Source organism: Muscardinus avellanarius, assembly GCF_963383645.1.
Source record: "Muscardinus avellanarius genome assembly, chromosome: 4".
NCBI lineage: Eukaryota > Metazoa > Chordata > Mammalia > Rodentia > Gliridae > Muscardinus > Muscardinus avellanarius.
The window spans coordinates 4,683,606-4,697,254 of record NC_137789.1 but is presented as its reverse complement, the minus strand read 5'-3'; the positions used below and the strand labels follow the sequence as shown (position 1 = coordinate 4,697,254).

The window sequence follows — 13,649 nt, the reverse complement described above, 5'->3', positions numbered from 1 at the left end:
GATTCTTTTCTACTGGTCAGAACTGAAACCAGGTGTTCAGGGAAAATCTAGGGTGTCCTGACACAAACCCTGGCTCTATGCCCTGGAATAGATCAAACAGTAGCCTGTGGTCCAAAGAGTACTGTTACCATCTGGTGGGGCAGGAAAAGGCAGGTGGCAAAGCTCAAAATGAAAAAACGAAACAAATGCAATCCAGGCTGCCACTGACAAAACCTGCCTGTGTTCCTTCCCCTCGAGTCTATGAGAAATCAGAGTGGCTGGGCCTGATGGCTTTCGGCAATTATGGGGCCCTGAGCTCCAATGTAAACAGTCAGAGATTAAAGTGATGTTTGTGCCATGCACCACAAAGGATGTGCACATGCAGTATTAAAGGTCCTAGATCTCTCTAAGATATCCACAGAAAGGATGCTAACTTCCAGTTTAGAATTCTGGTGTGGATAAGGGCATGAATTCCAGGCTGAAGGAGACCGTGGAGAGTTCAGAGCCAGGCAGACTTGAGTTCTAATCCCTGCCCCACCCTAAAATCTGAGGTGACACTGGATACTCTTATTCATTGCTTTGGCTCTTGGATTCCTCATTAACTACATGGATTAAAACTACCCTTTCTTGAAATATCCTTGTAAGAATTAAGTGAGATTTTTTTTGTGTGTGTGGATCTGGGGATGGAACTCAGGGGCGTTCTACCTACAAGCGACACCCCCTGCCCTATTTTTTATTCTTTATTTGGAAACAGGGTCTCACTAAGTTGCAAAGGGCCTCACTAAATAGCTGAGGCTGTCTGTGAACCATGATCCTCCGTCTCAGCCTCCTGAATGCTGGGATTACAAGCGTGCACCACCACGCCCGGCTTAAGTGAGAAATTTGAATGCAAAACGTTACTTGGATAGATACCTTCCCAGAAATGACTGCTATTTTCTTTTCACCTCCTATTAACTCTGCACATGCACAAATCAATACCTCTTTAAGACTGTTCTTACCACCACCACTGACACAGCCAAGAACACTGTGAGGAGTTTAAGAGAGCCTTCCCAGACTTAGAAGGGTAGGATCACTGCTTTAACTGTCATCTGATAACAACTGATGACAGAGGGGGCGAGACAAATAAAACACAATCTAAAGAACCAAAGAGATCATCTCAAGCTTGTGCAAAGAGCAGGGACAAAGACGCAGTGAACTTGAGAAGGACATCTTATCTTTCTGGGCATTAAGTTTCTTTCTGTGAGTCTCAAGAACCCCTTCTGTCATGATGAGTCCCTAGCTAGGACACTCCAAATTTCACATTAGCTTGAAATGCTTAACAACCTAGGATTTTCTTAAACATTTTTTACTCAAAGAGGAAAAATAATATATAGGCTATTTCATTCAGGAATTGGCATCACAGAGTTGCACTCTCTTCATTGAAATTGAGCAATTCACACTTGCTTAGTATGATATTATCATGCCCCAACCATTTTCCTGCAAATGGCATGATTTTGTTCTTCTTTATGGCCGAGAAAAATTCCATTGAGTACATATTCCAAAGTTTTGTGATCCATATGATCTAAAATTACAATGCACCAAATAAAAAAAGAAGAGGTGATAATGAGAAAAATATAAAAAATAAAAAATTGAACATTCCTTTTCTAAGGCCAGAACCCAGGTGGCCAGATGCCAGTTCCAGGTTCTGTCCTTCTCCTCACCCCAAACAATTATTTCTGTGCCAGAGAATTGAACCTATGTTTGATTAATTCACTTTTACATGCTAACTATAAAATATGCTTCCTACTATCATTGTATATTTATGTTATGTTATATATATTATATGATATAAAATATATGCTTTATAGGTGTGAGGTAGTCTCTGTACTGAATACACAAAAATAAAGAAATCCTCACTTTCATGCTCTTGCATTGCAACGGGGAAAAATAAATCCTGAGATAAGAAAAACAGCAATGAGGTTTTCTGCAGAAAATGAAAACAGGCTAGGGTGAGAGTGATAAAGTAGCTTTTTGGGGTCAGATAATGAAGTTGACAAAACTGTTTGGAAAATGAGCCTCCTGGAAGTGCAGGGTGTCCAAGTGGCCTTGAGCCAGGCCGTTGCTTCGGTTGAAACGTTCCAGAACATTCCAGATTCAGGTGTGACTGCAACTCTCACTTTATCTAAGTGACAGTGCTTCCTGCCCAGCTCAGACAGCAGGAGGATGCTTAGGCCTTGGAAAGAAAAACACAGTCCTCGCGAGGGGGAACCCCTTGCCTGGCACCCTCCAGCAGGTGGGTGTCTCCTGCAGGTTTATGGGATGGTGCAGAGGGTACTTAGCTCTTGATTTTCTTCTCTCACCATGTCACTGTGGAAAAACACCAGTGTTGTCCAAAATGACTGAACGCACCTTGCCAGGGATTATGCTGTCTGTCTGTTGCTAATCTGTAAAACAGAGGCCTGGATTCCTTCCCCATCCTTCACGTTAGCCTCTGCTTCTCAATTCACAGGCTTGTGTGCCTTGTCATCATCTGTTCCCTTGCCTCTGAGCAGCCTGTGTGTGTGCAGAGACGCCCGGGGGCTCTTCTGAGTGCTGTTTCAATTGGAATTGATGAGGAGGAAATGACAGGTCACGGCAAAGGAAGCAGAGATATAATTTTTGAATAAGTCATTCTGTCTTGGGTTTTCCTGAGTCAGCCAGAAGAGAACAGGAAGCTGCTTCCAAGCCCACATCATCGAAATTAGCTTCCACTCTCTTTTCTCCAGCACTGCAGGAGTCGAACTGGCAGTGTTTGCAGGACAGGACACAGCCCAAATCAGGGAATTGCCCAGGACTTTTGGAGGGTCGGGGCCTCAAAGACCCTCTTGGTCATCACTAAGGAAGCAGGACCAGAGAGGGGTACTCTGCACCCCATGACACCAATGTCAATGCTCCGTCACCCTGCCTTGTCGGCTGGCTCCACTCTCCTCTGCTGGGCTCTGGGTCTTCCAGGGCATGACTTTTGAGTTTTTCTTGGTCTCCCCACAGCTTGGCTTGTGACTTGGGCCAGGATGGCACTCGGAAACCCTCTGCTCCTTCCTGACCCCAGCCCTGTCCTGAGCTACCCCTTTCTCACCAATGGGCTCTGCCTCTTTGTAATCTATTCTCCACGCCAAAGTCAAAGGAGCTAGAAGGACGTGTTCAGAATGCAAGCCATACCCCGCAGCACATAAAACTCTGCAGTGAGCACACCGCAGCCAGGAATGTATGAGACAGGCACTCACTGAGCACTAGATAAATATTTGATGAAACCTCAAGCTGTAGTTTTTACAGATTTAGGTAAGATAACGGTATTATGGTTTGCTTCATTTCAAATCCTTTGTCTTTTGGAGATAATGTGCTGAAATATTATAAACAAAATTATGTGACTTTTGGAAACACTTCCAACAGCTAACCAAGTGGTGGGAAGATGTGCACATTGGTCTAGATGAAACAAGTTTTACAATGATTTGATAAGTATTAAAATGGATAGAGGTATAGAGGTATCATTTCACTACACTTTCTACTTCTGTACATTATTTATTTTTCATCATAAAACATGTTCAAAGCACTCAATAGCTCCACAATTCCTTAACAGAAAAAGCCACAGTTCTTACAATGGTCCACGAGTCCCACCACGAAGGGCCCTGATCTCTCTGACTTCATCTTCCCCTGTCCAACCCTTGCTGGCTCTAGTCACTTGTGCCTCTTGCTGAAACATGCCCAGCAGTCTTGTCCCTGGCCATTCATTCCTGCTGCTCTCTCTGCCTGCTGTGCCCTTCCCCCAGGGATCATCCTGGTTGAATCCCTCTTCTCCTGAAAACCTTCAAGGATGATACTCTCAATGAGGCCTTCCTGGATCACCTACTGAGATGCTAACTATAATATCTCTCAGTCCCTGCCTGCCAGAATTCCAGCATCATAAGGGCAGGAATCATTCTCACTGAACTACTGACTTGCCCAGCACAGCACTTGGTGCCCTCACAGTGCTGAAGACACCCATTGGGTGTGCTGTTTGGTGAATGAAAGTGGAGGGGAGAAGAGAAGGACCGGGATAGGCAGAAGGCAAGGAGGAAATAGTGAAGAGGAAAATGAGTCACACCAAAGGAAAGGGGGTAAGCTGAGTGTATGGCTCAGTGCTGGCAGAGCTTCAAGAAGCTGCCACATCTGCAGCTGTTTACACTGTACTGACGCACTCCCAAACTGGAGAAGTCCAGGCAGGCTAAGCACAGTGGGCACACAGAGGTGGGACACTCTCTTGGGGTCACTCCCGATGTCTGCATGACTTTTTCCAACCTCCCCTAACCCTGTGGAAACCCACTAACTCCTGCAAGGCCAACTCCCATTATACCTTCTCCTGGTCTCATGTAGACCCAGCCCCCAGTCCACTCTCAGTAGCCCTCCCCCAACTGAGTTTCTTTTCTCCTCTGAATGTCCAGTCTTGATCAGGCTCTGCCAGAGGCCTTTGGGTTAGCTGTGTAGGCCAGCAAGCCCTTCAGCTGACCATGAGCTCCTGGCAGTGGAACCCTGAATATTTCCAGGAAATCCTAAAGCACTGATCAGAGTAGCTATGATCACAGGAGCTCATTGTGAGCATGGAGGACCACTGACACATGGAAGAGAAGGAAGGAAGGAAGGAAGGAAGGAAGGAAGGAAGGAAGGAAGGAAGACAGATCAGGTGTCAGAGATGTGCATGCCTAGGTGGGAGCCACACAGAGACCACTTAGTAGCTGTGCTCCTTCAGGGCTTGCTTGTCTCCTGGGAAGCTGTGCTGAGGACCAGCACATGATCAGAACTTTACATATGGCGCATCCCACCCCACCTGTCATCATTCCCCCACTGTCCCCATCCTGTTTGCTCCCCTGGGTGTTCATGTCATAGTCCTCAAATTTTCAGACCAGGAACATTTGCCCAATTTGCCCTTGAGCTGCGTTAAGCATGGGCCAGACCAGGTGTCTGCTGTGTGTACGTAGGGATAGCTCTTAAGGGTGCTTCTGAGGGATGCAATAGCCATCTCTGGGAAGCACACCCAGCATGTTCCAAGAAATTACATCCAAGAAAGTGTGGGCCTGACAAAGAAGCTCCTGCAAGATGTTCCTTCTCCTCCTTAATAAGTGTAAATTAGATAAAGATGTAAAGAATGTTCACAGTCATCTTTATATAAACAGTCCCACCTCCCATCTACAACTGCCTTGGGGAAAGTAATACTTGCATAAATTCCATGGAAAATGCAGACAGGTTCATATAAACACTAATTACATAATGTGCAAAGATGGCTATTTTCTCTGAGGCCTGTCTGAGCATGTTGAGCAAATGAGAGCCATGACAGCTGACACATTTTGCTGCCTATCAAGGGCCACGCCATCCTGGGCACTCTTTCTCGTGACAACATGGCCATGTGTCACCTTCCACACTGTAAAAAGAGGCAACAGGTTGAGAGAGACGAGGAGACATTCTAGTGTTACACAGCTGCTGGGAAAAAGAACACAGGTTCATCCTCTTTCCAAGTACAGAATCCTTCCACCAACAAGAGGAAAAAGCAGCCCATCCGGCTGCCTCATTTGACTACCTCATTTGGGAAACCAAGGCCAGCGCTGAAGATGCTGGATGGGAACCAATGCACTCAAAGCCTTCTACTTGGGATAGGAGACTCTCTTCTGTCTCACTCAGTGAGCCTTTTGAGACACTTTTCCACAATCTTACCTAGCCTCTAAAATAAGTTCCTCCTAGAATTGTGAAGATTCAAGATGGTTATTGGAAGGCAGAGTTGTCTGGAAATCAAAGAACTAAGTTGACTGGTGGGTGGACAGGACTGGAATTTGTGCTGAGTCATAAGAGCACGTCACCCATTTTTATAGTGGAAAATGTGGAATGTGATTAGGTCAACTTCTTTACAGGGTCAGCTCACAGCAAATACAAAACACCCTCTACCTGATAGCTAAAGCCTTGTGGCTAAAAGAGGTTATGAATGTGTCTGAGGTTGCCTCTGCCAGATGCCAGGACATATACTCAATGAGCAGGCAGCAGGCAGCTGGCCTCTGGGTGAAAATTTCCAGGGCAGAAAGCTCATTATTCCTGGAGCTGCCTGCCCCCCTCTGGAGGACATTCCCCATGATCAGCTCTTGATGTGAACTCATAAAGATGTCACAAGCTTAGGGGCCAGAGTTCAACAACCCTATTGCCTCCTGTCCCATGCCAAGAACCCTGCAGAAAACAGGGGATACAGTTGAATCTTGGTCCCAGATTAGTTTGCTGGGGCATCCAGGGCAGCATCTAACACACACACACACACACACACACACACACACACACACACACACACGTTTCTACAGCTCTCCCTCTTAAACTTCTAACACTGTGTTAGGAACAGTGCTTACTTGTGAATTAAAACTCAGTAGATGTGCACAATTTAGATGACAGGTGCTAAGTTAAATTAAACAGATCAAATTAAATAATGTATAGTATTCAATAATAATGTGGATATGCTTTAAAGTAGCTATACATGGGCAGATCTTTACATTTTTGCAAATATTTGCTCTTTATCTTTCCTCAAAATTTAGCTTATATATCAATCCTAAAGGAATCTCTTGTCTTATTCCCAAGATAGTCAGTTGTCCATATTTTTCTTCCCACAGCACTGCCTTCCCTCTCTCATGAGCACTCTGGTCACACAGGGTACAATTTCCAAATACCAAAGTCCTGGAAGACCACAGACTCATCTCCATCGCCCCAGGGCCCACCTCAAGTGAGAGCACCTGGCAAGTCTTCCACTAGGTTAATGAACAGAGCCCAATTCCTCTTCTGCTTCTGACATTCATTTCCATCTTACAGGACTGGAATCAGGTCCTTGATGGTCCTTACAAAATAGGACTGGAGTGGGTGAGCCCCCAAAGGGGGAAATGGTTTACTTACTCGAAGACCTTGCAAACCAGGGGCTCCATCTCTGCCTTCTGGACCCATCAGACCCTTCAGGAAAGGAAAAAGAAGAAAAAGAGAATGGCAAATGAGGGCCCAACATCATGAGGTATGATCTGCCTCTCACTTTCATTGGGTGAAGAAATATATCATATCCTAGAAGGAAATTGTGGGGCCAGGAGGGAAATAACATCCCATTCTCTCCAATCTGCTTGAAAATGTATGCTTAGTTAATCTAATCAAATATGTTTAGCAAGAAAAGGTAGGCAGCATCCAATACACTCTGCACACGAGCAAGGCAAAGATCAAATACAGCACAGCACCTGGAGTCCCATTGTCTACCTCTAAGCCCAGTGTCTTCCCTCTTCAGCTTATCATCCTGCAAGGAAATAGCTCAGAGTTTTCTAACTCATGGGCAACTGTGACATGCAAAGTTTGACAGTTGGGAAAAATAAAAAAATTGCCTAAAAAAGATAAATTTCAGTGAGACAAGGTTCTTTGATGGTGGTGGTGAGGTGAATCACACTGACCTAATTCAAAACCTGACCCCTCACCCTGCTGTGTGTCAGCTTATGACCTCAAGTGAGTCAGCTAACATTGGCAAACTTCAACAAAGCTCTTCTCTGAAGTGAAGGTTGTACATCCATCTACCGAGCAGTTGAGAAGGTCAATGAAGAATAGGTACTAAACCTGTGACACAGCACCCTAGTCTCCTGGCAAGACCCCGATGTGTGCCCAAAGGAGCAGCTAATTAAGGCATAAAACCTGAGCAGGCAGGACACTCCCTGCCTGGCTCCATCACCCACCACTTTTGGATAAATTCTGGCCAGGAATGTCCTTTCTGTACTTTAATTTCCTTATCTTAAATAGTATCAGACTTGCAGCTACTACTGCCATGATTACTGCATGATTATTGGAAGGCCACCATGCTGTATTTAGGCCCAAGGTCTTTTAATGACAATGCAAATGGAAAAATGAATGGACAAACTGCAGGAATTAAATACATGGACCTTTTTTTTTTTTTTTCTCACAAAGAATTCTGCTGAGCTCAGGGCACACAGTGTTAGGGGGCCCTGAAAGAGTGAGTTTGATTTAAGCATCAAAAGATGCTATGCTGATCTGCCCAGCTGGCCCTGCAGTCACTCAGCCAGACATTGGTCAACTACCAGGTCCTATTCATCTTTGGAGAAAGGAGGAAAGATGTCAGTATTTGGATGCAGAATGCCACATGTGTTTCCATTTAGAGGATGGGATATATTTCCTTCTCTTTGCGACTGCTGAACACAAATTCAAAATTTTCCACTCTCAACTGAAATCCCTGATTCCAGCTGTTCAGGTCAATTCAATGCAATGAATATTTAGGATGCAATTGGTCTGTGGAAGCCCTAGTGTCACGGGGACTTCACAGAAGCTAGAAATGAAATTGATATCAGCAGCGGGGTTAATAAGTCTCCATAGACCACTGCTTTGTGTATCAGTTCACTTAATCTTCAGCACGTTTATGTTAAAGATGATGATGATGGTGAGTTAAGGGTGATTTCCAAGTTAAGCATGGATCAAATGAGGATTAGAGGGATTGGAAAATTTTACTCAAGGCAAAAACCTAGATGGTGGAAAACTTCAAGCATGAAGCCAAATGCTTTGTTCATAATTACAAGTGTCCTTCATGCTCAGACTGTTATTGATAAGCGCACACTGCAGTCAGATCCCACTTTAGTGACCCTTCAATACCTACTGTGAGGCCATCCCTCTAGAAGCATGTGGTAAGTTCCTATAAAGTAATAAACCCAGTGGATGTAGAGATGGAAGAGATATTGGTTCTGACCTTAAGAATCTTAGTCTTGGATTTCATTGATCCCCTTTCAACAAAGCCTTTGGCTAGGCTGCTTATATTGTGAAACTAGTTCCAGGAGAATTTCACATATTGATACCACGTATTGTACTAAATGCATTCTATCCAGCCTGGAAGATGTTTCAGGAGCCTCGACAACTCTGTTGACCAGCAGGGTTTGGGTTTTTCTGGCCTTTTAATCTGAGGAGGTTCTATCAAGACCTTTCCCATCTCCTACACAGTGAACTGTTGTGTGCTCAGTGATGCAAAGACCATGGCTAGCTAGTCAGCAGATCTGATCCCAAGTTCTATTTTGCTTCTTAAGAGGTGTGTAATTCTGTGCAATGTCTCACTAGAAAAAGATGAAAAATAGCATCATTACCCCTGTATACTTAAAGGCCTGTATTTGTACTTGAAAATATCCTAGTGTATAGAAATTCAATTTTTGCTAGTAGTGGATCTGAAATATATAAACACAAATAGATATAGGTATAGATATGTGCAGAAAGAGCTAAATATTGAGAACATAATATATTACATGCCACATCCAGCTTATATCTCTCAAAAGAATAAGGCAATCTAAATGAGGGGGATGGGAGGGAGGAAGACAGAAATTCCCTAAGGTACATGACATACATTCATAAACATATTAAAGTCAATCAGTAAGCCAAACATGAAAAGGAGGGAGGGAGGAGGGAGTGGGGTGGGAGTTGGGGAAGGGCTGAGTGATGTGTGCATGTATGTCTCTACCATCTTGTACTCATTAAGAAATGTGACAACAATGTACCAATAAAAAAGGTACTCCAAATAAAGAAAAGTATAAAAAGAGTAGATACCTCTAGAAAACTGAGCCTTGGAGAGATTATAGAGACAGGATGTAGCTTGACTGACCAAAGTGATATGAATCATTCTAATTATCCTGGGATTAAGCATCATCTAATTATTTTCTAATTTTATTCATGCAAACAAAATCATATAAATGTATTATAATGATGAATGGGCCTCAATGGCTCAATGTGAACCTCATTTATGGACATTTATAGATAAGAGTTGCTTTATTTCCGTTAATAAAATATAGTAACTTAAAGGCGGCGGCAGCATCTTGGAGGGCTGCTTTAAAAAAAAAAAGGACCCCCATGGAGTTCACTCTATTCTTGTTAATTATCCTTAATATCTAAAATTAAATCACAAATATCACAGGCCCAACTGTGTGGATCTTTTCTAAATGGTAATTTACACATAAATGAGTTCTTAATGGGGAGGGAAATCAAAGGGTGAAATGTTCTAAGCCCCCAAAATTCACTACCAATTAGAAACTTGAGGAAAGCAAATGTGAATATATTATTCAAATGGCATTTGAGCTCCCAGGGTTTTTCTTCTGTATTATCCAAAATGAAGCTCAAACACCAGGCTGAACACTTGGCACCCCCAGTTAAGTCCTTCTTGGGTGTGAGGGCTCTCAAGCCAGGCTGCCTGGGTTTCAGCTTCAGTTCTGGATTTGAGTCCTGCATGAGCCACAGGATCCAGGGACAGCTCATCTCCCCCCAGTTCTGTTTCCTCCGAAGTAAGATGGTCACGACAACTGTATCTACCCCTTAGAGAGACACGAGGCTTTCTAAAACAAGTGTTTCCTAATGAAAAGGACTATAATTTTCCTGACCTAGAGGTGTTCAGTGCTCACCCAGTGTTCAGTGCTTACCGGGGCTCCTGGTGGCCCAGGTGGGCCCTGGTGACCTCGTGGTCCTGGAGCACCCTGGCAACACAAACCACATGTGTTAGTCATGACTCCGTTCTACATATGACCAGATATACCACTGCCCACTAACCTTCCCTGACTAGAGTTTACTTCCCAGGCCTCCAACAGTGACTGGGGTCCTGGGTATGGGCATTTGTATTCCCCACAGAAAACCAAATGGACACGCCCCTGAAAGGTTCTACCTGAGCCTGATTCTGGCTGTAGCCTTTCTACTTCTGCTACAGTTTAAGTCCATCTAAGGGAGGGCCCACATCCGCTTACCTGCTCTCCCTTCAGGCCCTCTCTCTGCACTTGGGAAACAAACAAACATCAGCAAAGACACTGGCATTTTCTCAGCCACAATAGACTCCTCTCAACTCCACTCAGAGCATTCAGACAGCAAGCTGTGATGCACTGGTTTCTGACTTATTTCTGATTTTATCCCACTTTGGGTGTGGAAAGCTTTCTACCCAACTCATGTTAGTAGAAGAGTTCTGCCTTATGCTTCGAGGTAAGGACCCTTCCAGTGACTCGAATCCAATAGCCACGAGTGCATGTTCCATCACTGGAGACTCACCACAGAGCCTGGCACACCAGGAGGTCCTACAGGTCCCGCCTCTCCCTGTGTAGGAATAACAAGCATTTCAACATAGCTATCTGTTGCCATCTTCTGCTGCTGCTCCCCCGCCCCTTGACATCCTTGCTTATTCCTGCAAACCCACAGGATCCTTTCTATGTTCCCTCACATGGCATCATCATGCCTGGCGGTATTCTTGAGGCTTCTGTGTCTGATTCTTATTGATTCCTATCTCTGCATCAAGCTCATGGGCTTCTGGAGGGCAGAAATCTTCTTTTCTCTTCTGTGCACATTTAGTCCATTGTCTAGATCTGGCTGGTGCTCCGTGATAACGGCATGGCTCATCACAGCTATGTGCTGTTTAAGTATGGATTATGTTGGGCACAGCAAGAGCAGAGACTATAGGTTGACTTGTCCCTGTGTGTGCCATGTTTAAGGTGCAGCACACGGTCAGCATTCAATAAACACATATAAGATCAGTAAGGAAAGCTGTGCTGATTCCCATCCAGTCTCCTTGTCACTATATACCAAAGACTTTACAGGTCTCCTTCTACTGTGACATTACAAAATCTTTAGTTCCATTAGTCCAGGGTTCTGTAGCTAAAGCAATGAGACCACTCGTAGCTAATGACCCTACACCTGGTTGGAACACAACTTTTCCTCTTACCTAGAGTCTCACTCAGAGAGCACAGGAGCCTTCAAACGCTATTGTTGAGTAAGTTAGGAAGTGAGTGAATGAGCCACTGAATGAATATCAAAGCATGTCCTAAGTTGTAAAGCTGAGGAGTAAGAAGGAATGGTCCAAGGCACACTTGCCTACCATCCTCCACTGCATTCGGGTTGTATTATATGGTCAGGGACACACCCTTACCTGCTCTCCCTCAGGCCCTGCCTCTGACACTGAAACCCACACAAACACAACCTCTCTTCCCAACTCTACTTTCCTCTATTCTTGCCCAAGATATGAAATATTCACCTTTTTTTACATAGCATCAAAGCATTTAAAAAATAATCCCAAACAGCTGGACATGGCGGTGCACAACTGTAATCACAGTATCTGGGAAGCTGAGACAGGAGGATTGTAGGTATGAGGCCCACTGCAGCAACTTAGCAAGACCCTTTTAAAAATTAAAAAATAAAATAAGTGACCTGGGGGTATCACCCAGAGATAGAACTCACATGAGTTCAAACCCCAGTATGAAAAAATAGAAACAAAAAATAAAATCTCAATCACTCATGTTTCTACATCAATGAAGCCAAGGTCAGTTTTCCTGACCTCATTTTAATTTTGTCAGTCATAAATAACAGCTGAGTCCTGCTTCAGAAACTTTATTTATTTATTTATTTATTTACTATTTATTTACTTACTTACTTATTTTCAGTATCGGGGATGAAACCCAGGGGCATTCTATTACTGAGCTACACCCCCAGCCCTATTTTTTATTCTTTATTTTGAAACTGGGTCTCACTGAGTTGCAAAGGGCCTCACTAAGTAGCTGAGGCTGTCCACGAACCGTGATCCTCCGGTCTCAGCCTCCCAAATGCTGGGATTGCAAGCGTGCGCCACCACGCCTGGCTCAGAAGCAACATTTATTTTTCTTTTTATGCTGTTACTGCCCACACATGCATGTACACATATGGACAAATATGTATGCCCATGCCCATGCAGTACAATTTTAGAATTCTATAACCTCTCCAGGCTTAATGTCTCTTCCATGACATGTACCCATAAACACCTATATGCACTCAAATCCCAGATACATTCTATTCTTTATTTCTCCATGGAATTCAGCTTCTCTACTCTGAGCCTTTTCTATATACTCCTTAAAGCCTTTTTAATATTTTTGTAATATGTTACTATTAGAAATGATACCATAATTTTTGTGTATATCTTTATCATATATATGTATATGCATATATATATATACATACATCTATACACACATACATAAGAGAAGCAGAGAGACAGAAAGTTGTATGTGGTTGAATAATAGATATTTTGGAGCTCATAACTCTGTGTGTGTGCGTGTGTGTGTGTGTGTGTGTGTGTGTGTGTGTGTGTGTGTACTGGGAACTGAATTCAGGGGCATTCTACTTCTAAGCTATACCCCCAACCTGATTTTATTTTTTTATTTGGGAACAGGGTCTTGATAAGTTGCAGAGGACCTCACTAAATTTCTGAGGCTGGTTGTGAATGTATAATCCTCCTGTCTCAGCCTCCCAAGTACTGGGATTGCAGGTGTTCACCACCATGCCCGGCCATGCCCTTGTCTTTTCTCTATGTCTCACGTCACTAACACATTTTGTGTTGCTTCTGTCACATTTGTATAATCATTATTTTTAAAAAATGATTTTTCAATAATAATCATGAAGCCAGGTACACTGGCACACATCTATAATCCAAGTGCTTGGGATGCTGAGACAGAAGTGTTTGGTAATTTCTGAAAGACATGTTCTTTCAAAATAAAACATAAAAAGAATTGGGAGTATAGCTTAGAGGTAGAGCACACCTGGGTTCAATCTAGTACCACACACACACATACAAATGAAATAATAATGATTATGAGATCAATTACTCAATGCACATTTTAATTTTAATAAGAGATAAAATGTTC

General features: G+C 43.5%; 1 protein-coding gene across 1 annotated transcript in view; it reads right to left on the bottom strand.

Moving 5' to 3' along the window:
- The window catches only part of COL22A1 (collagen type XXII alpha 1 chain), a gene marked incomplete at both ends in the record, with an annotated part of 240,887 nt that overhangs the window by 142,420 nt on the left and 84,818 nt on the right, over positions 1–13,649 (bottom strand). Inside the window, 4 exons of the mRNA XM_080694710.1 lie at positions 6,889–6,942; positions 10,422–10,475; positions 10,740–10,763; positions 11,035–11,079. Of these exons, the coding sequence (XP_080550836.1) occupies positions 6,889–6,942; positions 10,422–10,475; positions 10,740–10,763; positions 11,035–11,079 (177 nt within the window). The remainder of the gene's footprint in view (positions 1–6,888; positions 6,943–10,421; positions 10,476–10,739; positions 10,764–11,034; positions 11,080–13,649) is intronic.